The sequence below is a fragment of the Oratosquilla oratoria genome, chromosome 17, assembly GCF_046742065.1.
Source record: "Oratosquilla oratoria isolate Oo_2021 chromosome 17, ASM4674206v1, whole genome shotgun sequence".
Classification (NCBI taxonomy): Eukaryota; Metazoa; Arthropoda; class Malacostraca; order Stomatopoda; family Squillidae; genus Oratosquilla; species Oratosquilla oratoria.
This window is the reverse complement of record NC_134793.1, coordinates 31,782,282-31,809,537: the sequence shown is the minus strand read 5'-3', so window position 1 is coordinate 31,809,537 and position 27,256 is coordinate 31,782,282. Positions and strand designations below refer to the sequence as shown.

General features: G+C 39.8%; 1 protein-coding gene across 2 annotated transcripts; it reads right to left on the bottom strand.

Annotated features, from left to right (window-relative positions):
- Positions 1-510: 510 nt before the first annotated feature.
- Positions 511-26,856, bottom strand: LOC143034589 (uncharacterized). 2 transcript variants are annotated; one of them, XM_076200869.1, is made up of 4 exons: positions 26,720-26,856; positions 12,605-13,117; positions 9,746-9,874; positions 511-1,903 (listed from the first exon to the last, which is right to left on the bottom strand). In XM_076200869.1, exons 1-4 carry the CDS (start codon positions 26,720-26,722, stop codon positions 1,850-1,852), a joined length of 699 nt encoding a protein of 232 aa, XP_076056984.1. In that variant the 5' UTR covers positions 26,723-26,856; the 3' UTR covers positions 511-1,849. The 2 variants fall into 2 exon arrangements, with proteins under 2 accessions (XP_076056984.1, XP_076056983.1); XM_076200868.1 differs by lacking the exon at positions 511-1,903 and having other exon boundaries at positions 4,936-9,874.
- Between the last annotated feature and the right edge of the window lie 400 nt (positions 26,857-27,256).

Sequence of the window (27,256 nt, the reverse complement as noted above, 5' to 3'; positions counted from 1 at the left end):
TGTGTGTGTGTGTGACATAAGTGAAGTAGGGAAGACACGAGTCTTAATCTGAGCTTATTCCAGACTAGTTTCTCGAAACTAGTCAGGAATAAACCGAGACTAAGTATCCTGTCTTTCCTACTCCACTTACGTCAACCTGACAGAATGTCTCAATATATATATATATATATATATATATATATATATATATATATATATAACCCATAATTTTTATGACAGGCGCATGCAGTATTCGAACCCACTGCTATCGGCCACCCGTCAGATCACCTTCATAGAGCCTTATCCCACTACACCAACAGACACAAGCTGATAGCAGTGGGTTCGAATCCTGCATGCGACTGTCATAAAAATTATTGGATTGGTGTCATTGTTACTAGCGAATTTCTCTCATATATACATATATATATATATATATATATATATATATATATATATATATATATATATATATATATCACAACAAAGTAATGTATCACATTAGTAAAATTAGACTTAAAACCCACTTTCGGAAAAAAAAGAGAGACGAAGTAGAGAGTTCCGTATATTTCGATCACTATCTGTGATCCTCTTCAGCCGATTGAATACAGAGTTGAGAAGACATGTGTATATATACAAGGATGTGAGGTAAATATGTAGGAACCAGGGATGACTCAAGTCACGTGGCCGACGCTACAAGGACATATTGGATTTTGTCCACTGTTGATATGGATGGCAACAGTCTATTAACTGCTAAAGTATGCAGTCACGTGACCATTGACCATTTGATATATTATAATTATGAAAATATTTTATCAGTGAAGATTCAATGATTTTCTTCTGAAACTACATTTTGATTGTAAATAATTTCAGCATCGTCCCAATATACCTGGTGGTCTTCACAATATGCTGAAATACAGCGGAGTTCTCTTGTTTTCATTTTGCAGGGGATTTTGTATATACAGCCATCTGACTAAATAACGCTCTCGCTTTAGCGAAAAAGAATTCTATGGGATTCAACCATGCCCCCCCTTTTGACATAAGGAACCTTTTAGTATTACCTATTAGTAACAATCGCTCTCTTAAAACATGGACTATTAAAGTAGATTTAAGGAACTGATAATCAAGAATTCACCTGTTCATTCAGGTGGCTGCATATACAAAATCCCCTGCAGAGATTGTGAAAAGTATTACATTGGACAAACAGGCAAAGAACTATTAACCATAATTAAACAACACAAATATATTGTTAAAACAACACAAGAATCCAATGTTCTATTTGTTCACATGAAAGATTTTAATCATTGTATTAATTGGACTAATGCTTCCTCTATTTTTTCATGTAATTCATTTGTCAATAGAAACATTATAGAAAGTAGTATTATAAAATATTCTGAAGGTTCTAATTTTAATATCAGTAGTGGGATTTATACATTAGATAAATTCATCATCAACAAAACTTGTAATCAGGTTGTAAGTGACCAAAAGTAATTTGGTGATTTGTGTTACTCTCTGAGGTTTATTCTTTTTCATTTGTGACATTTTGTGCATTGCCAGTTCCTTTCTAAGAGTTTAATCTCTTGTCTTATAAACCTTATTGTACCACTAATTTCATCTGTATTCCCTTGGAGATGTGAATAACACGAAAGCGCTTGGGAATTGCTATTCCTTTCCTATTTCCTTTGTGGTTACCAGCAAAATTTTTCGATCACGTGGATTTTTAGTAATAATTCTGCATATATGTATATATATACATATATATATACATAATATATATATATATATATATATATATATATATATATATATAGTATACATACATATATACACATCTATTTGGTTCCCACTTCCTTCACCACTGCAACAGTGTTTTTCAACCATTCAAGCTCTGTAGACTCCTTTCATCCACTTCAGTATTCTGGAGAACCTATGGTATGGTATTAGATAGGAAGACTCTATAATACATTTTTATGTAGAAATAGTTCATATTTTTCCACAAAAAGTTGTTTTTATTACCTTCAGATTGTATAAACATGACAAAAGAACCCAGGCATACTTAGGAAAATGAAAATAAAGTAGACTTTAATCCTAATGTCCATATATCAACCTATGGGTATATATACAAACACATGCATTTTAAACACAACACAGTAAACCGTAGCTACAACGCACGATATGGAGACAGGGGTCTGTCGTTATATCCGAAGATTCGTTATAACCGAGGATCCGCTATATCCGATGGAAATACCGGACAGATCCGTTATAACCGAGGATCCGCTATATCCGATGGAAATACCGGACAGATCCGTTATAACCGAGGATCCGCTATATCCGATGGAAATACCGGACAGATCCGTTATAACCGAGGATCCGCTATATCCGATGGAAATACCGGACAGATCCGTTATATCCCGAAGTTTGTCCGGTATTAGAAATCAGTAGGATTAGAAATTACAGTACAATTAAGTGTCCTGTGGACGCTTTCCTCATCCTGCGATGCCCTGGTTGAAAAACACTACAGTATATTTCACTACAGTATACTTCTGCTATCTCACACAGTTTGCCCTCTTCCTGGTTTTTATATTTACTCCCATAATTGGTTTCTCCATTCTCATCAGTGAACTTTCGCTTTGTCTACATTCCCTTTGTGTCACTAAGTGTTGCATATACAGATTATAGATGGCATTATGCAATATGAACTTTACATTTCAGAAATCCCATCATGGTGCCGCTTTTACCCCATCCATCCATCTCATCCTAGGACGCCCTCCTCATGTTCATTCCTTCCATCTCTGCCTTCCACACCTCTTTTACTAATCTTTCTTCACTCATTCTTTCCATGTGTCCAAACCATCCCAATACTCTTTCATCAACCCTATCTCCCAACTCCCTTTCCTCCCCCGTTCTCCTCCTCACTTCTTCATTTCTCACACTATCCAGCCTAGTAACCTCTGCCATACTTCTCAGGGATTTCATCAACACATATAAACTCGTTCTCTCTTATAGTCCATGTTTTTGCCCCATACAGTGTTGTTGGCACAATCACTCTTTCATACAATCTCTTCTTAACATCCATTCCCAAATAACTATTTCTCATTACACTTTTTAATCCCCTAACGCATTTACTCGATTCTTTCAATCTACATTCTACCTCCACTTCCACTCCTCCCTTTCCCGCCACTTCCTCCAGTCTCTCTCCTTTAATACTCACTTCCAATTTGCTGCCACATTTTCTCCTTGTGCACCATCCTTTACCCATATTCATCTTTAACTTCCTTTCACACACCTTCACAAACTCTGTCACTAACTTCCTCAATCCCTCCTCTGATCCTGCTACAAGCGCAGTGTCGTCCTCAAACAACAGCTGGCTCACCTCCCACTTTTCTCCATTTTCTTTAACCATCTCCAATCCCTGACCCACTACCCTTGCATTTACCTCTCGCACCACCCCATCCACGTATAAATTGAACAGTCATTGTGACATAACACATCCCTGGCGAAGTCCCACCTTTACCTCAAAACATTCACTCTCTCCATTTCTAATTCTAACACAGGCTTTATTACTCTCGTAAAAACTCTTGACTGCTCTTAACAGCTTTCCTCCTATCTCATATATCTGCAATACCTCCCACAGTGCCTTCCTGTCTACCCTGTCATAAGCCTTTTCCAAATCTATAAAAGCCCAAAAACATCCTTACCTTTTTCTAAAGCTTACTCACATATCTGCCTTACCACAAAAATCTGATCCACGCAACCCCTACCTGTCCTAAACCCACACTGCTTCTCACTATTTGCTCCCTCAGTTCCTCTCCTAATCCTCCCAATCAAAACCCTCCCATTGTAAAGTGGAACTATACAGGCACTCCTACAATCCTCCGGCACTCTACCCTCTTTAAGACAAACATTTAATAACCTCGCCAGCCAGTCCACCAGCCCTGTACCTTCCTTTTTTATGCACTCTACATGACACCCATCCAACCCAGGTGCTTTGCTTGCTCTCATTATTTTAATAACTGCTTTCACTTCATCTTTCCTTTTTTCTCCTCTATTTTCCTCATCACTGTCATTTAATTAGCGCTTCCCACTGCACCTACCTTTCCCTCCCTATCCTCCTTCACATTTAGCAGCTCCCTAAAATACTCTACCCATCTTCCTCTTATTTCCGTCTCTTTAATTATCATCACTCATTTGCACCTTTTACCTTTTTTCTCTACTTGATTCGCCTCCCCTTCCTCTCTTAATTTCCTTCAATTTTTATTTTTTTATTTTTAAACAAGGCTTATTCTCATCCCCCCCCCCAAAAAAAAAAATCTTTATTGACAAATCAAAATTTACTGTAAACGAAAATAAGGCCATCATGATCACTCGGGGGTCATCGGGGGTCATCACACGGGGTCATGCGTTTTTTTTTTATTTTTCTGAAAAACACTAGGTATGTCTGACAATTTTTATCATAAATTTCAGTACAACACTGTATGACAATGCAGGACATACTCTGCACCTGTTCTGGGCGCCACGAGGGAGTTGCGGCGGACTGGCGGATAATGACGCAAGCGCCGTGCGATGAATTAATATTGTTCGTTATCTTTATCAGGTTTGCAGGAGAAAGATCTTGGGATAATAACAGACGAACAGTTGGAATCTGAGGCCCACAGGAATGGAAGAGTCAACATTATCATATTCCGGATAATGGTGATCAGAATACGGGGGGGGTTTACTATATTGCGAGAATCAACCAGTGCACTCTATCTTTCAGCTATAATCTTACCCATGATGCTTTGCCACAGGCTTGTGACTTGGACTAAAAAAAAAAAAAAAAAAAAAAAAAAAAAAAAAAAAAAAAAACAAACTGGTATACTCATATTTTTTTCTTTTCTTTTTCCAGACAGCCATCATCAGGCATCATATGATAATAATTATTATAATTTTTTTCAATGTGTGGGCGAAAAGTCTCAGTTACAATCCACAGGATCACTATGTACCTGTTAATAACTAATATCAAATGATATCTGTATACGTCTATGTTTCCTGCACATACGGGTGTAAGTTGTTTGCTGAAATTTAATGAGTACATTTTTGTAATTCATCTTTGTAATGCATGAGGGGGAGTGGGTGGGGGATGGGGAGTGAGGAAGTATGTATGAGAAAAAATTTGACGCAGCTCGAAGGGATTTCTCTCCGTCTTCTCCTTTCCTGCATGAGGGGACGGAGAGGGGGGGGGGGTCCGCCGAATTTATGAAGCGGCCTTGCTGTGGATGTGCTGTGTCTTGCGACACTGCTTCTGACCCAGGGCAGTGGACAGGATGCAGGGATGACCCGTCATCCAGGAGGTGCCAAGATAGGAGGGAGGGAGGAGGGTGGAGGGGAGTGGAATATATGGGAAATGAAAATGGGTGGGAGTGATTTCTATGCTTTTTTCTTTTTGGCTACCCCCCGTGTAAGGGGGAAAAGCCTTTAGTATATGTATGTATGTATCTTATATCTATAAATAATGAATGAATTACTGTATGGCACCTTCACATAAAGATTGCGCTTTCCGTGAAATCTACAATTTTCAAGGTTTTGAATTATTCTTTGTTTACAAGTTTTGCAAGTCCTGCAGCATCTGTCTTCGTTCAATCCATTTATTCACGTTTGTTTGGAAAGCCTTCCTCACATAGATATATATGTACCAATTCCACGAACTTCCTGCCATGAATAACCACCATGCAAGAAACTGAAAAATAGGAAGGCTTTGGGAAAGACCACCAAACATATTGGCCGCCAAGGGGAAGCACGATAGGACATACAGAAGCACAAGGAGAAAGAAAAAGAGAAAATACTTTCGGTCATGCTGATGGATATCATGATCCTTCCCGATAGTGAGTGTAATATTACTCTTCTCTCGGTTGGTGCGGAAGCCTACGAATATGTAAAGTGTGTAGAATGTGAAGAAGATCATGCCACACCCTGCAAATGATACAAAAACAATCTCTAGGTAAAAAATCAGTTGGGAAACTGAAGTTCCTGAACTCCCAATGGATAAGGTCAACTTGGATATTGGGTCAAAATACCCAGCGGAGTTGAATCCATCTTTTCGTATAAACATTAAGATTCCAAACAAGATGGAAAGTACCCAGGATACCCACACGGATACGACTACATGGAGACATCTAAAGGTTTGATGATTTACTCCTTTATATCTATCCACACTCAAAAGTAAAAGCATCAACAAAGACACAATAGAAGTAACACTCATCACCAACCCGCAAAACATTGGATATCCGTGTCGCTCGAACCTCAGATCTTGGAATCCTTCGGCCAGCTCCAGTCGCTGGCTGAAGAAACTACCATACAAACCATCTTCCTGCAAGTCATAAAGAGTCATGTAGCCAGTCATGAGGCTGACTTGGTCCCATACTGCAAGGAGACCGGGAAACAGTCCCGTGAGCAAGTCGGCCACAGCCAGGGAGCGGAGAATGTAGAAAGGAGGTCCGTACATTGAGACCAGAGCCATATCATATCTGTGGATAATGAAGAGACTGAACAGGTTTCCGAAAATGGTAATAAGAGTTATGGTCAGGGTAATGAGAAATAAAAAAATCTGCTTTAGGCGGCAACTATTGCTGAGATAAAACCATTCAGATGACGAGGGATTGAGTCCGATTACAATGGCGTCTTGGATTCCACATGCTGGCCAGAACTTGTTGATTGTTCCCCGTTTCTCGAGAAAGGCGACATCTATCTCACGTAGTACACTCTCGGGCAAAGAAGTGAAACATGAACCTACCGACAACTCCTCAACGATGCCTCTTATGAAGGTAATGTTGTCTTTCCTATATATGACACTTTTCCCTTCAATCATGTCAGACATACAACTGATCCTGGAGCTACTTATAGCATTCACAGCAGTTTGCAGATGACTCCTGAGTGACCATTTATACTTAACGTCTGTTAAAAGAGTTTTTGTGTCAACACCGAGCCATTTTTTAAGATTTGCAATTATCACACCGAGATCAGCTTCGTACAAAATAATACGTATGTCTCGATTGCGACAGCCTAAGCTTGAATAACATTTTTGCTTAATCCTGTAAGTATCCACCCTATTCACATCGAGACCGGTGAGAGATCTGATCAGACCTATATGTGAATGTATGTTTCGATTTCTGTCCGTGTCTACCATAAAAACATTCAAGGTTCTATTAAAAGCCCTTTTAAAGTAAAACTTAAATGTATCAACTGTTGTCTTGACGCAAAATCCCATTCGGATTGTGTTTACGAGTCTGGATTCTTGAATAACGGTAATACATTGACTAAAATTGAAAAAATCTAATTTATATGAAGTTTTTGGCTCTAGGATCCACCCGTGCAACATTTTTTTAACCCTCGGCAATACTTTCTCAATCGCCTCTTCAGTTCCTGAGGATGTATACAAGACTTTTTTTCTATCTAGAAGTTGTGATGAAAATATTAAAGTATTACTGGAACATATATCAATCGTCTGCTTGTTATATCTGATGGAAGCCAGGTACATGCCAAAAATTTTACCATCGTCATCGTATGAAACAGAACAATTGTGCACGAACATTAGGGACTGACCAATTATATTACGGCATGTAGAATAAAAGTGTGTGTTAGTACAATCCATTACCCCTTCGTTTTCCTTGACAATAGGATGTCCTATGTAAATGTTGAAGGGCATTTCAAAGACAAAAATGGACGAGGTTTTGTATACAGTGGTTGCACGGTATCGTGTGACAAGGTCCTCTAATGTTGTGCGGTTGAATCTCAGGTTGGCCTGAAGAAGAAATGCTAAGAATTCCATTTCCTTGCCAAATAATCTTTTCGATATCCCGTATACCCTACCACACTTTAAATCAAATATTTCAAACCAATCCTTCAGGCTATCATCATTTGACTGATGAGAATCATTTTCTTCTTTATTCGGCCAGAGCGAGGAGCTGTTGACAGATGCACGTGCTCCACCTCCCATAATATGCCCTGTCCAGTCCCAGTGACCATCGCCTGATGTCCGAGTCATACCTTCCCCCGTACAAAGCCGCCACTGAGTCCCATTTACAAAAAACAAGTGAGCGCTCGATTTAGTGGTTTGCTCACTTACAAGGGAAGACAAACAATCAACATATTTGCGATTACCTTTTCGGAGAAAAAAGGTCAGGGCTTCACCAAGAGCTAGCATACGGAGCCAAACCTGGTCTCCGTCTTTCACATATATTATAGTAATTGGAGGGAAACTCCTCCTGTTGCTGAAGTCGAATATAGCGTATTTGTTGTTCTCCTGGTAGAGAGCTTTATTCACTCGAGCGGTATCTAGACAATTCTTATCGACAGCGGAGAGTGGGCCACTGTACCAGAAATATCTCTCAACAATGCCAGACCATGCTTTAACCACCACTCTCCCATTACACAGGATATTCTGACATGCTTTGCTAAGTTCAGGGTCATATAATGCTATGACAGACAAGGCTATGTTAGCATCTCTAAACATCTGATGAGGCTGGGGGCACCAAGACACCCAATCGGTGTACAGGAAGAACATCGACATTTTGTTGTACATTGGCATTGGGAGAACTTGAGATTTCATTTTAGGTATTGAGTATTCTTTCGGTAATGGAGAATTTGTTTCTATTGTGGTAGTAAATGAAGAAAAGTTCTTTATAAAATTGTCATACGAAGACCAGGATTTGATACGACCATTCATAGTAAAGAATATATGTTGAATTCCAGTTGTCTCGGGAACACTAACTAAAGAAGTCTCATTATGACAACATAAGTCGGCCATTTGTTCACTAATGACCCCATCCTGGTGTGCTTTAGCAAGGATATATTTGGCAGAAATCCCCAGATATGGGATAGGAAGAATACTATATTGATTTTGGCCTTTCTTTGTCAGACATGAATAGAGGCTTGAGCTTTCAATTGGGCGACGACCTTGAAAATACAATGTGAGAAGAGCCCATCCAGATTTGTCATCAAAATACGTGCAATTGTTTCCTCTGACGAAAATAACCATGTCTTTCTGTGATGGGATGCTGATGGTGATCGACGCTGTCGTACAAGGCTCTTCGAAGGGAAAATCACTCGAGACCCCGTAAGTAAGCGTGGCAGCTTCGTTGTAACATCCACTGTCGTCAGCGGCATCGAAATTATTACCTTTCCTCGTTTCGCCATCAGAATCCACAGATTCAAGTATCGAAGACAAGCAGCCCAGTTGTTCAGATGCAAGGGGGTCAATTGAATAAAATAGAAGGAGACCTTGGATACTTAGATGCTGGATATTATTACTGGAACAGAGGAAAAGCAAACATTTAGATGAAAGTTTGACCCGGTGATGGAACAAGAATACATGGAGAAATGCAATGTGGGTACACTCATGTGCTGGCACAAGTATTTTTTCAGTAGCTGAAATCATAACATACTTCATATAGTATCTTCCTGTGGAACAGTCATCAATTTGACTGTAGCACATTTTCTTAAATATTCGATCCTCATCGTTAAACCATGATCCATATTCCTTCCAAGAAAACGCAGTTATCTCTTTGCTGAAACATATATATAATAAGCAATTATCAGGTACGGTTATCCCATTTTGAAGTAAACGTGTGATGAACCACATATTCTGGCCACACATTTCTAATGCTTCCTCTGTGGTGATGGACATATTTTGTTGTGAAAGGTATGCTGTGGTGCGCCGCATTCGGCGATGATCGAGGTTTGTCTGATAATGACCCCAGGTCAGATCTGTTTTCTGAGCCTGTGATGACCTTACCATTTCTCCGGGGAATGCTACAGGATGACTGATGGTCTTTACGGAGTAGAGCATTTGAGGAAGACTATGCGTAGGACCATGGGCTCCCTTCCCATCCTTTTGACGTTTTACCCAGGACAGGATACTAACCTATGGAAAAAAGAAAATCAATACGTAAAAAAAAAAAAAAAAAAAAAAAAAAAAAAAAAAAAAAAAAAAAAAAAAAAAAAAAAAAAAAAAAAAAAAAAAAAAAAAAACGGACCATCCTCCTATGCAAATAATTTCCAGTACAATGCTATTCTCGTTTCGTGTAGTGTATGCTAGTTACTATTATTTCTATTAGCATTTTGTATACATGTAGGAAACGAAAAATGATGCGTCATTGTATGTGTGTGTGTGTGTGCGTGCGTACGTGTAATAGATGTTTCCAGAACTTTACTAAATGCCATTTCTGTTTACTTAATTAATTGTCAGTTATTTTGTAATGCGAAAGTTGAATAAATTTTGATAATATTGATATTCGTTTTGTCGTACTTTCACAGCTTAAAATAATAAAGAGCAACTCCTGAATAACGTACTGATGTTCCTGACCAACATATTAGCTAAAATATGTGAGAAGATTGTGAAAGACAGGTATTCACTTAATTGTATTTACCTCGTATTAGATTTTGTCCTTTTGGAATGCGTTCTTTTTTCCACCCTACATTAATATACTTATTTTTGTTATCGGAAATTTCGAAACACTGGACTCCAGCTCTTTACGAACTTAATTTTGTCTATTGCTTCCCCGTTCGTCAGTTCTTTATTCCTAATCACCTTCCTCACTTTTTATTTCCACACCTTTCTGTTCCTCATGATTTTTCATGACATTCTTAATTAGCCTTCTTCCTTGTGCATGTTTCCCGCCCTCATACTTCAATAACACCGACACTTTAATTTCAACAATCACCTATCTTTAAAATATAGAAAAAGTTATAAAATATTTCTAGCAAAACACGTGTATATTCCCATCCTGCTCTCCAAGTCAATCGGCAACCCTTATATTTACAATCCTACTTAGCTGAAACTATAGCACACAAACTATTCCCAACATCTAGCCGCACAAACCATGAACCTAAATTCACATCCCAATAAGTTACCCTTGGATCACAACCCCTCCCAGATTTTACACTGCACTCCCCAACACTACAACCACTTTTTCACAGAATCGGAATATCCGCCTTCAACTGTAAAGAAAACTGCTCCGGGCCAATGTAACATATACTGGGACATGAAACAACTCTTATATGCCTAACCACATCATTTACATAAAACCTTTTCAACAGAATATAGGAAGAAAGCACCCTGCCAACTAACCCCCGACCCTTTATCTCTGATATATTGTTTTCGTTCTTTCTGACAGGGCCCAATGTTGCACGCCCATAACCACTATATCAACATTTAGGTGTTTCCTGGTCGATTGTCCTTTCATCAGAGCCCTGGGGCGAAGGTGTCTTTCCACAACGAGTGTCAGCAACCGAGAGTGTGATCCATGTCACGTCCTCGACGTGAGTAGAATCATGTGGTTGTGCTGTTTCAAGCCCTTGTGTGGATAAAGTCTCGCTCCTGTTTGTAATTTTAAGGCACGCACGGCGTGCATTTATGTCATCAATATGTAAAATTGTATATATATATATATATATATATATATATATATATATATTTGTCTGCTCGCAGGTAACACGAAGCAGAAATGTATCTGATTTGAGCGGGAAAAGCTCACTCTGCCTTCCCATTGGCCGAGGATCTTCAAACTATCCAGTTTGGATCGTTTGGCCATGTGTGAAACGTAGGCTCCCTTTTGCTTAGTATAAAAGGGGCGGGGCCTAGGACAACCGAAGCAGAGCAGATAATTCAGAGAACAGAGATCGCGGAAGTCAAGAGAACATAGAAGTCAGAAGTCAACAAGTCATAGGAGAAAAAGAAGAAAAGCTGAAACCAAGGGCCCATCTGAATCTACGTAGAATTATCTATAGATCGTCGAATTACGACAACTCCACTAAACAAGTCATAGTTATAGGCCGCCTTCAAAACGAAGTGTTGTGAACCTTCGTTGTTGTTTTTTTTTTCCGAATTCACCGAACATTATCCAGACTGCTGCTTGGCTACGAGCGACGCGACTCTTCTGTTTTTCTCATCAAATCTCATTTTGTTCCTGACTACCAGAAGCTTCTCCTACCAAAAGAAACAGAAGAATCTATCCCCTTCCAGACGTATCGTTCACTTCGAACCACCACTACCAGAAGCTGCCCATTCCAGAAGTTATCGTTCACCTCAAACTACCCATTCGTCCCCATAGTGACGGTTAGACTTCGTTTCGCCCACCTGATCATACATGAATCTTGCTACCTCAACAAATTGGTAATATGTTTTATATATTTTTTGTTATGTATTATTATTATTATTATCATCATTATTACTATTATTATATGTTCATTTTATGTTTGTGTTGTTTTATTAGTGTAATAATATTTAATTTTAACGAAGATTTTAATTATCCTGCCTAAACTCTCTGCCACTCGTCCGAACTGCGCACGGCTATATATATATATATATATATATATATACATATATATATATATATATATATATATACATACATATATATATACACACACACACATATGTATATATACATATATATACACACACATATATGTATATATACATATATATATATATATATATATATATATATATATATATATATATATATATATATATATATATATATATTCTTTCGTGTCGCGACTAGCCTGGCCCATAGGAGAGTGGTAGCAATCCATATGATCTCCTTTTTTCAAGAAGCCTCCTACTCTCTCAAATGGGAATCGAACTTACCAGTCTGGGGATTACCGTAGATATTTGGTGTCGCGTTACTTTCCTTGACGAGGCTCCATCGCCAATCATCTTCAGCACCGTAGTAAAGTTGCCTGGGTCGGCGTGAGATGGCAAGGCGTCGAGCTTGCCAAGAGGTATCTTGAGAGAACAGAGGTAACTAAAATCTGCCGATAGGTTTCTTAGGGCGCAGGTTTCTGCCATCCGCTTGGAAACCCTTTGTGTCATGTTCGTCCCTTCTATCCCGTTTACAATGATCTCCATTGGTTCAATTCCTTTGTTCTTTGAGTAGTCTCCTATCTCTTCCATAGTTTTCGCCTTTTTTCCTTTCTCCAAATCATTTTTGTTGTCTCCGTCATCCACACCAATAATGCTTCTGAATCTTGGTTCCCACAGGCCTTCCGCTCCATCCAGCACTTGGTGCCGTTCTGCCTGTGCGGTGACGGCAGCGACCAAATGGAAGAGAACATGGAGGACAAGACAGAAAGAAATGGACGACCGCTGTCTGCTTTTCTCCTGCAAATAAAGGATAAGGATGTTAATCGTTATATCCAAAAATATACACACACACATAAGTACATTCATATATATATATATATATATATATATATATATACACATATATGTGTATATATACATATATATATATACAGGGTGATCCAGAAAAAATGCCACAACTTGTTTCGGCTGTGAAAATCGTAATTTTTCCTTTACCAATATTTCCTTTTCAGGGCTTGTTAACTACTTAATGGCCATTTTAACCGCTTTTTTCTTTTTCAGATCAGCTGTAAAATGTTCACTTTAAAGCAGAAGCAAAGAATTATGCAATTCTGGTACGAGACGAATTCGTACGTGGAGGTTCGTCGCAAATTCTAGAACGAATTTGGACATCACCGTAGCGTCAAAACACTGGACAACAAGTCAATCTGGAGGATTGTTAAACGCTTCGAAAGGGAGCAAACACTCCACAATTGGAACAAGGGTAGAAGTGGCGCAAAGCCAATCCTCACGCCAGAGAAACGCCGGCAAACCAAGGACTCAGTTGTGAGAAGCCCCAAAAACTCCTATCGCAGACGGGCTCAAGAGCTAAGCCTTTCACCAACCACACTGCTGCGCTCCATGAGGAATGATCTGATGCTCTTCCCTTACAGGATGCCCACTCATCATGTCTTGAAGGATGAGGACAAGACCAGGCGCATTGAAATGCGTGAATGGTTGAACGAGAAGCTGGAGCGCTCACCTGGGTGGTTGAACAACATCTGGTTCAGTGATGAGGCTCATTATCACCTCAATGGGACGGTAAACAATCACAATAACGTTTTCTGGGGCGAGGAGCCTCCTGGGGAGATGAGTGAGAAACATCTGAAGGGCGTCAAAGTGACTGCATGGATCACATTCAACCCCAGACATGGTCTTCTCGGACCGTACTGGTTTCAGGACGGGCGTGACAAGACAGTGACAGTCAACAGCGAGCGTTACTGTGAAATCATCAAGTTCAACACTGAAATTGGTCAAAGGTTCACTGTCCACCAGAAGAGCAGAATGTGGTTTCAGCAAGATGGAGCTACGCCCTGTACAGCTCACGATTCTCTCGCATTGCTGAAGGAGCTTTTCGGATCCCGCGTGATCAGTTTCACCACGACACACGAGTGGGCACCTCATAGCCCTGACCTCAATCCCATGGACTTTTGGTTCTGGGGAGCGTCTAAGGGAGAGGTGTAGGCAAACAAGCCAACTTCCCTTGACCAGGTAAAGCAGTGTCGAAGCTTATGCAGCCAATGTGACGGCGGAGACATGCCGCAAAGTCGCGGAGAATTTCTGCCTCCGGATCAAAGTACCTGTATGTTTTAATCTACGTGGTGCTCACATCGAGCACGTGCACTTCAAGAAGTTTGCATGAGTGCTGAACAAACTGCCATCATGTTAGCTTTTCAGAACGCTGAAATTTATTCTTGCATCTCTGCCCGTTCTTAAATAAACTGAGATCAAATTTGTGGCATTTTTTCTGGAGCACCCTGTACATATGTGTGTGTGTGTGTGTGTGTGTGTGTGTGTGTGTGTGTGTGTGTGTGTGTGTGTGTGTGTGTGTGTGTGTGTGTGTGTGTGTGTGTTGCTGATAACCACAAAGGAAATTGGAAAAGAACCTAGAATTCCCAAGCGTTTTCGTGATATTTCACATCTTCAGGGGAATACAAAAGAAAAAATGTTAGTATGAGCATAAACTGGGAAATGTACAGTCAATACACATTGTACCTTTACCGGTTTATTCTCATACCTCTTATATAACTATGTGTAACTTTTTTATTTTGTATTCCTCTGAAGATGTGAAATATCACAAAAAAAAAACGCTTGGGAACCTTTGAGTTAGCATCAGTTCATTGAGTGTCATGGATTACAGAAATTATATTGTTTATATTGCTCACAGCCGAATCTGAGACAGGATTTTTGCCGCCATGATGTGCTGGGTTAATCCCTTGCCACGTCCCATTGATATTTTTGGAAACGAATCTAATTGTAGTGCTGGTTATATCATCATCATTATTGCACAATTGTTATGGTATTAGATTAAGTATATCTACAGGTTTAAGGGACATATCAAGTATCAACGAAAACGTAGAAATAATTAGACGTACCTCCCCTCCATCATTATTACACAATTATTATGGTATTAGATTAAGTATATCTACAGGTTTAAGGGACATATCAAGTATCAATGAAAACGTAGAAATAATTAGACGTACCTCCCCTCCATCATCATTACATAATTATTATGGTATTAGATTAAGTATATCTACAGGTTTAAGGGACATATCAAGTATCAACGAAAACGTAGAAATAATTAGACGTACCTCCCCTCCATCATCATTACATAATTATTATGGTATTAAATTAGTATATCTACAGGTTTAAGGGACATATCAAGTATCAACGAAAACGTAGAAATAATTAGACGTGCCTCCCCTCCATCATTATTACATAATTATTATGGTATTAGATTAAGTATATCTACAGGTTTAAGGGACATATCAAGTATCAACGAAAACATAGAAATAATTAGACGTGCCTCCCCTCCATCATTATTACACAATTATCATGGTATTAGATTAAGTATATCTACAGGTTTAAGGGACATATCAAGTATCAACGAAAACGTAGAAATAATTAGACGTGCCTCCCCTCCATCATCATTACATAATTATTATGGTATTAGATTAAGTATATCTACAGGTTTAAGGGACATATCAAGTATCAACGAAAACGTAGAAATAATTAGACGTGCCTCCCCTCCATCATCATTACATAATTATTGTGGTATTAGATTAAGTATATCTACAGGTTTAAGGGACATATCAAGTATCAACGAAAACGTAGAAATAATTAGACGTGCCTCCCCTCCATCATCATTACATAATTATTGTGGTATTAGATTAAGTATATCTACAGGTTTAAGGGACACATCAAGTATCAACGAAAACGTTGAAATAATTAGACGTACCTCCCCTCCCTTCTTGTGTTGTCTCTTCTGAATTTTTGTCTACGTACCATTTGTGGAGGCGGTCGGAGAGAGGAAGTGGAATTGGGCAGGTAAGTTAGTGCGAACGACTGATGAGCGATGGAGCAAGTGTGTTACTGAGTGGACGCCGCGAGAAAGGAAGCGTGGAAGAGGGAGACCAGACAGAGGGTGGAGAGACGAGATAGAGAAGTTCGCAGGAATGACGTGGCAGAGGTTGGCGCGGTCGTGTGAATCATGGAATGCTATGAAGGAGGCCTTTGTTCAGTAGTGGACTCAGAATGACTGATTTGATTGATTTGATTGATTGATTGACCGTTGCTATGACGACAAGGCCCTCTTTTCTCATCCCTAATGCATTCTCCATGGTTGGGCGTCATATGACCAGCATGCCCGGCTTGGATATCGACTCGTCCGGATCCATCAGGACACAACTAAGGCCGGCCACACACGTGCAGTTTAAACTGACAGTTACAACTGTTCAGTTATAACTGTCAGTTGAAACTGAACCTAACCTGACAGTTATAACTGAACAGTTGTAGCTGTCAGTTTAAACTGCACGTGTGTGGCCGGCTTAAGAAAGTAATACCGACCAAACATTCCGGATTTCTAAGTTAAAAGGGGGAGAATTGTGATCATCATGTAAAACCGGGAATATAAATAATTCAGCAAAACCCGGTTTAAGTAACTCGATTAGGATAGTTAGGACATACAATTACTTAAGAGGGCTGAAGCCATTTCCGTAGGAAGGGATAGGAAACCGATCGAATGGAGGGTTCGCGCCAACTGGCGTAAAGCATCACTCCAAACTCGACCCCCACCCATGCAGGTTAGTTATCTGTAGTGTTCTGTAGCCAACACGTGTAATTACCCCTTCAGGACTCGTGATCGCCGAGTACGGGATAAACAATAGTCAACCCTTAGAACATGCGTTCGACTAATTTTAATTAATATAAATAACAATGTTCATTATAATAACTTAATTCATTTTATAAATGAAATAAAACATATCCCTCTGCATCCTGTAAAAAGGATATTTATGTATTGTAAATACATTTTGAATAATTGTATACTAAAGACAAAGAATCCAGAATTTCGCCACCATTTTTGTACATACCGTCATCGCCATTTCCAATAATTAGAAATCCAGTGAAGGAATTGCCTCTAATTATCCTGGCTTCCTCCAATAAGGACAATTGTAGCGACCACTACATATTATTCGTCCTCCTCAGAGGGATCATGGGCACTGTGAATTGTTACAAAATAATGAAATAACAGTAGGAGATATTGTAATATTTTAGTAAGAACTTGCGAAGAGTCGCATTTTGCTTGTACGATTCGATTAGTGTTGAGTGATTCTAAACCGAGATCCCATCCATGCAGAGGTACCAGGCTGGACATCCATAGCATAGACACTATAAATGATACATATTAATTCACAAAGAATAGAGGGAGTGGAAAACTGTTGTGGCTTCTGTCGTTCACCATGTGACAGGGATTTAAAATAAGCCATCGCCTGTTAGTATATATATATATATATATATGTATATATATACATACATAATGATAGCGTAGAAATTTTTATGCATCGAGAACGGCCGGCAGATCATTAATGCGTAGCGGCCCACTTCCTTGATTTGCTGATTTATTCACATATTCAATAAAAAAAAAAGTCTTTATTTCTAAGTGCCGTCTTCCTCGGATCATTGCTACCACTATATATACATATATATATATATATATATATATATATATATATATATATATATATATACATATACCAAGGCTTTTTCCCCCTTACAAGGGAGGTAGCCAAAAAGGAAAAGGCATAAAATCATTCCCACCCATTCCATCCCTGAATACACTCCACACCCCTCCACCCTCCCTCTAATCTTAGCACCTCCTGGATGACGAGTCATCCCTGCACCTTGTCCACTGCCCTGGGTCAGAAGCAGTGTCCCAAGACACAGCACATCCACAGCAAGGCCGCTTCATTAAATCGGCGACCCCCCCCCTCTCCGTCCCCCCATGCATAAAAGGAGAAGATGGGGAGAAATCCCTTCGGGCTGCGTCAAATTTTGCTCACACATCCTACCTCACCCCCCCATCCCCCAACCCATTCCACCTCATGCATCACATCATCCATATACAACCATTCTCCATTCACCCCTGTCTTCTGTCCTCTCCCGTCCTTCCTCAACAGACATTCCCCTCTTCCCCAAAGCCCCCTTCACCCCATCCATCCACCTCATCCTAGGACGTCCCCTCATGTTCACTCCCTCCACATCTGCCTTCCATACCTCTTTTACTAGTCTTTCTTCACTCATTCTTTCCATGTGTCAAAACCATCCTAATACTCTCTCATCAACCCTATCTCCCAACTCCCTTTCCACCCCCGTTCTTCTCCTCACCTCCTCATTTCTCACTCTATCTAGCCTAGTAACCCCCATCATACTTCTCAGACACCTCATCTCAAACACATTCAAACTCCTTCTCTCTTCCTCTCTTATGTTCCATGTTTCTGCCCCATACAGTGCTGTTGGCACAATCACTCCTTCATACAGTCTCCTCTTAGCATCCATTCCCAAATGTCTATTCCTCATTACACTCTTTAATCCACCAAGGCATTTACTCGCTTCTCTCAATCTACATTCTACCTCCACCTTCACTCCACCTTTCCCTGCCACATTTGAACCCAAGTATCTAAAACTATCCACTTCCTCCAGTCGCTCTCCCTTAATGCTCACTTCCAGTCTACTGCCACTTTAACCCCTTGTACATCTCATCACCTTACTTTTACCAACATTTATCTTTAGCTTTCTTCTATCACATACTCTCCCAAACTCTGTCACCAACTTCCTCAAACCCTCCTCCGATCCTGCCACAAGCGCATTGTCGTTAGCAAACAACAGCTGGCTCACCTCCCACTTTTCTCCATTTTCTTTAACCATCTCCAATCCCTGACCCACTACCCTTGCATTTACCTCTCGCACCACCCCATCCATGTATAAGTTGAACAGCCAGGGCGACATAACGCATCCTTGACGAAGTCCCACCTTTACCTCAAACCACTCATTCTCTCCATTTCTAATCCTGACACAAGCTCTACTACTCTCATAAAAACTCTTGACAGCTCCCAGAAGCTTTCCTCCTATCCCATATATCTGCATAACCTCCCACAGTGTCTTTCTGTCTACCCTATCGTAAGCCTTTTCCAGGTCCATAAAAGCCCAAAAAAACATCCTTCCCCTTTCCTATAGCTTCCTCACATATCTGTCTTACCACAAAGATCTGATCTACACAACCTCTACCCGTCCTAAATCCACACTGTTCCTCACCAATTACTCCCTCTCTTCCTCTCCTAATCCTCTCAGTCAAGATCCTCCCATAAGCCTTCCCAACTACACTTAACAAGCTAATCCCTCTGAAACTACTACATTCACACTTGTTCCCTTTTCCCTTGTAAAGTGGAACTATACAGGCACTCCTCCAGTCTTCCGGCACTCTACCCTCTCTCCAGCAAACATTAAATAACCTCACCAGCCAGTCCACCATCACTGTACCTCCTTTTTTTTAGACATTCTGCATGGCATCCATCCAGACCAGGTGCCTTACCCGCTTTCATCATCTTAACAACTGCCTTCACTTCATCCTTCCTTATTTCTCCTCCATTATCCTCACTCATCACGGTCATTTTCTTAGCATTTCCCACTGCAACTATCTTTCCCTCCCTATCCTCCTTCACATTTAGCAACTCCCTAAAATATTCTGTCCATCTTCCCCTTACTGCCTTCTCTTCCATTATCATCTCTCCATCTGGACCTTTTACCTTTTCTTCTCTACTTGATTCGCCTCCTCTTCCTCTCGTAATTTCTTTCCAGAACATCTTTTTATTACTTTCAAAATTTTCTGTCATACTCTTACCCCATTTCACATCTGCTCTCCTCTTTGCCTCCTTTACCTTTTGCTTTACTTCTCTTTTCTTTTCTTTGTACCTCTCATATGACTCCTTCGTCCTATTTTGTAACTAATCTGTGAAAGCTCGCTTCTTCTCTTCTACAACCTTCTTTATTTCCTAACCCCACCATCCACTACCCTTCCTTCTATTTCCTCCTGTCCTTCTTGTTCCACACATCATCCTTGAACACTTTGTGACTCCCTCCTTGAACCAACCTCATTCCTCCTCCACACCCACCTCTACTCTATCCTTCACTCCCTCCCACTCCTCCTTCAGCTTCTTCTTGTACTCCTTCTCCTTTTCCTTTTCCTTTAAAGGGTTTACTCTAAGCACCTCCCTACCTTTTGTCCCTTTCCTCTTTCTCCATCTATCCTCCACTCTCATTTTACCTTCCACCAAAAAATTATCTGATATTCCCCCACCCTCTCCCCTTAGCACATGTACATCCTTAACTCTTCCTATCATAATCCTATTTACCACTACATAACCCATCAACGTTCTATCTACCACCCTCTCCCATGTGTACTTATGCTTGACTTTCTTCCGAAACACTGTATTTGCTACCATCAACTCTCTAGACACATTTCCACCATCAACTCTCCACTACGATTCTTTCCTGGAACTCCACATTTCTCAACCACTCCATCAATTGGACCATTTCCTACTCTAGCATTAAGGTCTCTCAGTACTATTACATTGACCTTTCTTCCTAAATCCTTTATCCACTCATTTAAATCTATCCAAAAGGCCTCCCTTCTACACTCTTCTCACTGCCAGGCCCATATGCACTTACAAGGACCCACAGCTCCTTTCCCAGTTTCACCTTCATCCCCATTATCCTTGAGGAAACCTCCTTCCACTCCACTACACGTTTACCTATCTCTTCACTTACTAGAATAGCCACCCCTTCCCTCCCTCGCCCTCTCTTCACTCCTGATGACCTCCCACTTACACTCCCAAACTTACACTCACCCTTCCCTTTCAACTTAGTTTCACTCAAAGCCAACACATCCATCTTTCTTCTCACAAACATACTACCTATCTCTTCCCTTTTACTCTCATCTGTACCACATCCACGCACATTAAAAGACCCAAACCTTAGGGTGCTGGTCGGAAAACTCCCAGACCATCTTATGCCTTTACTTTTTCGTTTAGGAATGTCCCCTGTGGGGCTACAAGGAGAAGGATGCCTAGTCCCACTCCCCGTCCCTTTCTTCTCGCCTCTTACGATCCAAGTTGAAATACTTGGTGTCAGTATTCTTTTCCTCCACCACAGGGAATTCCCCCACAGCAGAAAATGAATACTCAGAGAAATGGTACAGGACAGCAGCAAGGGGTTGGGGGACAGCATAACGGAGGGACAGTCGTAGTATAAAAGTGTCATCATTTCTCTATGAAGAGTTTTTCCTCTATCATAGACAAAATGATGTGTGACTCTGGTCCGTAGGGGCGCCCCATATAGACCCTAAAGTATCAACTGTATGCTAATTTGCCACAACACCAAGCAGCCAATATCCCAGACGGGGATACATACATATATATATATATATATATATATATATATATATATATAGATATATATATATACATATATGTATGCATATATATACATATATGTATACATATATATATATATATATACATACATATATATATATATATAATATATATATACATATATATATAAATATATATATATACATATATATATATATATATATACATATATATATACATATATACATATATATATATATATACACATGCATATACACACACACACACACACACACACACACACACACACACACACACACACACACACACACACCACTGCGCCGACGAGCCGTGTGTTTGTGTGTGTGTGTGTGTGTGTGTGTGTGTGTGTGTGTGTGTGTGTGTGTGTGTGTGTGTGTGTGTGTGTGTGTGTGAGGGGGAGAGGGAGGAGGGGAATGGTGTCAGTCAATCCATTTCAATCCAGTTCAATCTTGTTGCTCCTATTCAAGGAGGTAAGGGAGGGCAAATGAAGGAATACATCAATCCGATGGAGGGAAAGTTGAGAATCGCTGCTCTATAGGGATCGCGCCCGGAGAAAAAGGACCGATCTATTTTTCTCATTTTCAAAGCTATGGTTAAATACCTACAACGATGGTGTGGTACAAATAACCACAACAATCGGTGATGCAATTGAAGAAAGGCATCTAGTAACTGCTTCTGTTATGGTGGACATCGACGGAATTCCCCAAACCAGGACAGAAGGGAAGCCAGTTGACCTTTGAGTGGCTCACTGTCACGTTTCGGCGTATCCGTGGGTATTATGGTGTGCACAGATGGTGCTATGGTGGGCACAATATTTCCAATCCTAGATCTTGCAGAGGTAAGCACCACAGACTTTCATGTGGTCGATGAGGTTTGGTGAAGACCAGCTTGTTAGTTGTCGGAACCGATCGAGACCTCTACGAATTTGTTCAACAACCGAGGTTCGGCAAACTCCAACTATTGAAACTAGTGGCCGCGCGCTTGTCACAGCTAATGCTAGACAATGTGGACCCACCGGCCCTTTTACTCCGGACGGGAATCCCATAGAGGAACGATTATCAACTTTTCCTCCATCGGATTGATGTATTTCTCCATTTCATAGCCCCCTTGCTTCCGTGAGGATGAGCAACAAGATTGAACTGGATTGAAATGGAGTGACTGACACCCTTTCCCTCCACCCTCTCCCCCTCATCCACACCCCATCCCCCTACACACAGATATGGCTCGACGGCGTAGTGGTAGCGTTTGCAACTGCTAAGCCAGCGGTCCGAGTTCGAATCCCGTCCAGTGTTGAAATAATTTCAGTATCGCTGCGCTGCGAGCCGTTACTCCAACTCTCGTGGGCAGGGGGTTGTGTGTGTGTGTGTGTGTGTGTGTGTGTGTGTGTGTGTGTGTGTGTGTGTGTGTGTGTGTGTGTGTGTGTGTGTGTGTGTGTGTGTGTGTGTGTGTGTGTGTGAGGTCACAGCATTACCCATAGATCGGTCATGCACGAGTTCTGAGCTCTCATCTGGGAAGTTAGTAGCTGTCGATCACGAGTCCAACACGTGATACAAGACCATGGTGAATTACACACACACACAGCATTCTTTCGTACACACTCAATTTACGAAATTATATTTAATTGAATTGTTCAACTGCCAGGTACATCAAATATTATTTACCCCATTTTTTTTTTTTTTTTTTTTTTCTTTTTTTTTTTCTCCAAGGTTGAGCTCAATCACTGCCTTAGGGTATACAATGCCGCACATCCAAGATAAATTGGAGATGTTGTGCACAAAATATCGGAAACTTCGAAAGCGACCAGAACGGTCGGAACCACTATGGCGCCGTTAAATTGAACAAAGTTTCGTACATTTCGTAATACGAAACTGACATTCTGGAAGGCAGGTTTTTTTTTTTAACCTTTCTAAAAACATAGATAAATTGAGTGTATTTTATGGTGTTGTATTGTGAAATGTGTGGATTTATTACAAGTTATTGAAAAAGTCGTGACACATAACAGTCGGGTCAAATTGCTGGGTTATGCTGCATTAGATTAATAACATTACTTCATTACGAAATTTGTGATTGTGATTAAACACTTAATATACTTTCATTGTTAGTGGCTACCAAACCTTTGGCCTGTGTTTTTAAATGGTTTAGCTTAAGATTTATGATGTTTTAATGGAAATACTTTAATTTATTGGATAATTATTAGGGTTATTTTGATGATTCTGATTAACTTAATGATAATCTATCATTGTTCTCGGTCATGTTACATTAGGAACATTCGTTTTAGTAGATCAGATTATAAATACGATGTTTTACTTTACGTCTTCGAAATAAATTAGATAACTATAGACTAAACCGAAGAATTGTTAGGATTGTTTTGATCATTCTGATTAGTTTGATGAGCTAGCTGTGATGGTCATTCAGATATGATTCCTAAAGTTTCCAATTCAACCATTTTCATTGCTGTTATCCATGAAATTTGCAAGAGGATGTTGTTGTTTTTGGGAACCTTTGATGGGCATTTAAAGTGCCTTATTTTGGTGGACATTTTAAGGTCCAACTGTTTAGTTCTAGTCATTTGGTGAAGATATTCATTACTGCGCCACCAATTTCGTTGTTGCTGTTACCCATGAAAACTGCATGCTGACGTTGGTGTCTCTTTTTTTTTTTTTTTTTTTTTTGAGGGACTATGAACAGTACTCTTGCGTCATCTTATTGCTAACGGACGCCAGCATGTAAGGCGTCCCTCATATCCCACAGGATATTCCCATGTGGGTATTGTGACTCCTGGTCCTGACACCCTTTCCCTCCACCCTCTCCCCCTCATCCACCCCCACCCCCCTACACACACATAGCTCGACGGCGCAGTGGTAGCGTTCGCAACTTCTAAACCAGCGGTCCGGGTTCGAATCCCGTCCAGTCTTGAAATAATTTCAGTATCGCTGCGTTGCGAGCCGTTACTCCAACTCTCGTGGGCGGGGAGTTGTGTGCGTGTGTCAGGTCACAGCATTGCCCATAGATCGGTCATGCACGAGTTCTGAGCTCTCATCTGTGACACAGCACAACACCACGACAGGCGGCAAGCCTGAGGAGAAGCACGTTTCTCTTTGGGTAAAGCTCCTCCGACTTCTGGCAACCCTGGGGGACTCGATCCTGAAGACTTTCAGAGGCATGGCCTTCTCCTTCGAGGCCTTGCATCTAATTTTCGTACATACATACATACATATACCAAAGGCTTTTTCCCCCTTACACAGGAGGTAGCAAAAAAAAAAAAAAAAAAAAAAAAAAAAAAAAAAAAAAAAAAAAAAAAAAAAAAAAAAAAAAAAAAAAGAGGCATAGAAACCACTCCCACCCATTCCATCCCCTGTATACTCCACTCCCCTCTACCCTCTTCCCTCCCTCTCATCTTGGCACCTCCTGGATGACGGGTCATCCCTGCATCTTGTCCACTGCCCTGGGTCAGAAGCAGTGTCGTACTTTCAATTACTCTTTCATTATCTAAGAATAAAAAATCCAGGATGCTTCCTTTGTTACCTCAAAATCTTGTTATATCACGAATGTGCTGTCTTAAGAAATCATCTCTAACCTTTTTCCTCCATCCACTATTTGGTAGATCAAAGTTTCCGGTTAATACTTTGTTCCATAAGCTGAGATTACATTTAATAATATTGACAAATTTCCTGTTGTTGTCTTCCCTTGACAATAAATGAATGAAAAGAGTATGACCCTCTTTTTGTCAAAGGCGGAGCATGCCGACAGGAGACCTTTTGGTCCATAACTAGGTCGGATGCGAAAAATTTACAATAATAAATAAATTAATAAATAATATTATAATATAAATAATAATAAATAAAATAAATATGTAAAGTTGAATAATAAACAAACAGGTAAACCAGAAAATAATAAACTGACAAATAACTAACAATAAATGATAATGAATCAAATGATAATAAAACAAATATGTAAAGTTAAATAATTAGTAAATAATAAATTGACAAATAATAATAAATGAGAATGAAGCACATAATAAACAAACAGACAAATAACAAACAAGTAAACAAATAATGTAAAGTAAATGGCAGCCATTACAGCATCTTAGGGTGATTATCTAAACGAATCTTAACGCTTCGAACTGAACTAATTTGCACTCCCTCTGTAGGAAGTTTATTCCATTCATTAACTACACGGTTGGCGAAGTTGTTTGTACCCACTTCAAAATTAAATCTATTTCCTGACAGTTTCTTGTATTTTACATTTCTAATGATGTCATTCAATACATTTCTTCCTAAACACTCATATCCACTGATTAAATATTCTTCAATGTTTTTTCGTACCCTCTGGTATTTTGATTTAACTTCTTGGATAGCTACAGACGTGGGCTTAGGATCCTGATTCTACTTTTCTAACTCTTCTATTTTATCTGTACTGAATACACCTACATTAGTAAATGTTGATTTTGTTTACACTATTTACGTCGTTATTTTCAATTACTCTTGATTCCGCTCTCTTCCTTCGTTCCTTTTCTTGGTTCCCTTTCTCTATAGTGGTCCAGTTGTAACCATACATGAATTTGATCATTTCCTGCATACTTCAATAAGGATGCCATTGCGCCAGAACTACTGGCAGTATTTCAGTTGTGTTTGGATAAAACCAAGGGAAATTGCTGTGAATGAGGGCTGTTCTCAAGCCCAGGGTAAAACCGAATTGCTACGTGACACAGCAAAAAATAAATAAATGAAATAATAATAATAATGAAATAAATAAATAGAATAATAATAATAAAATAAATATAATAATAATAACAACAACAACAACAACAATAATAATAATAATAATAATAATAATAATGATAATAATAATAAATGAAAAATAAATAAATAAATAATAATAATAATACAGTACTGTGGCTGAGCGATCTAGATCGCTAGCTCTGGAAATGGCCAACCACAGCGAGACGTATGGACACGGGGGCGAGTGCCGAAGCCTAAACTTCAAACCAACTTCATGTTCACCCCATGACATAATAGGAACTACCACGTAAAAGAAACAGTAATAATATTTAAAAGAAAATGCTGTCGTCTGCTATGTGCAAGAAAATAAGAAGGCGACAAAAACTTACCATTACTGTCGTCTACCAAACGTGTTTCCTCTGACGACTGTTATTTTGTCGAGAGTCGCGACGCGCCGGAAAACGGGTATCGTAGCGCATGCGCAGCAACGACATTCTTCTTGAGTTGGAGCAAGCGCCTTCCACCCTCACTCTTTGACAATTAATTTTCTCGATTAAACTATAACCTACAATTGGAATTTGCAAGTTGTTTGTCTGTGGTTTTATTCGATCAAGGCCGTGTTAGAAAGTCCCTCACACACACTTCACCATTCTATGTAAAGAAAGAACAAAACAATCGTAACAGTTTCAGAAAACAAAAATATGAGTGAACTATGACGATGTGAGTGGCGGTAAGGAATTATTGACAATTTATTCTTTTATTCACAAGACTTTCCTTATACCAGTTTCTTATATTGTGATGACATTTGAAATGTAGTAAATGAAGTGAGGAAGAAGCCAGAAGTATCTATGAACAGTCGCCATTGTTCAGGGTTATGATAAATTCCAATGGCTGTAAGATAAGCCATTAATGTCTTCGCAGAAGCA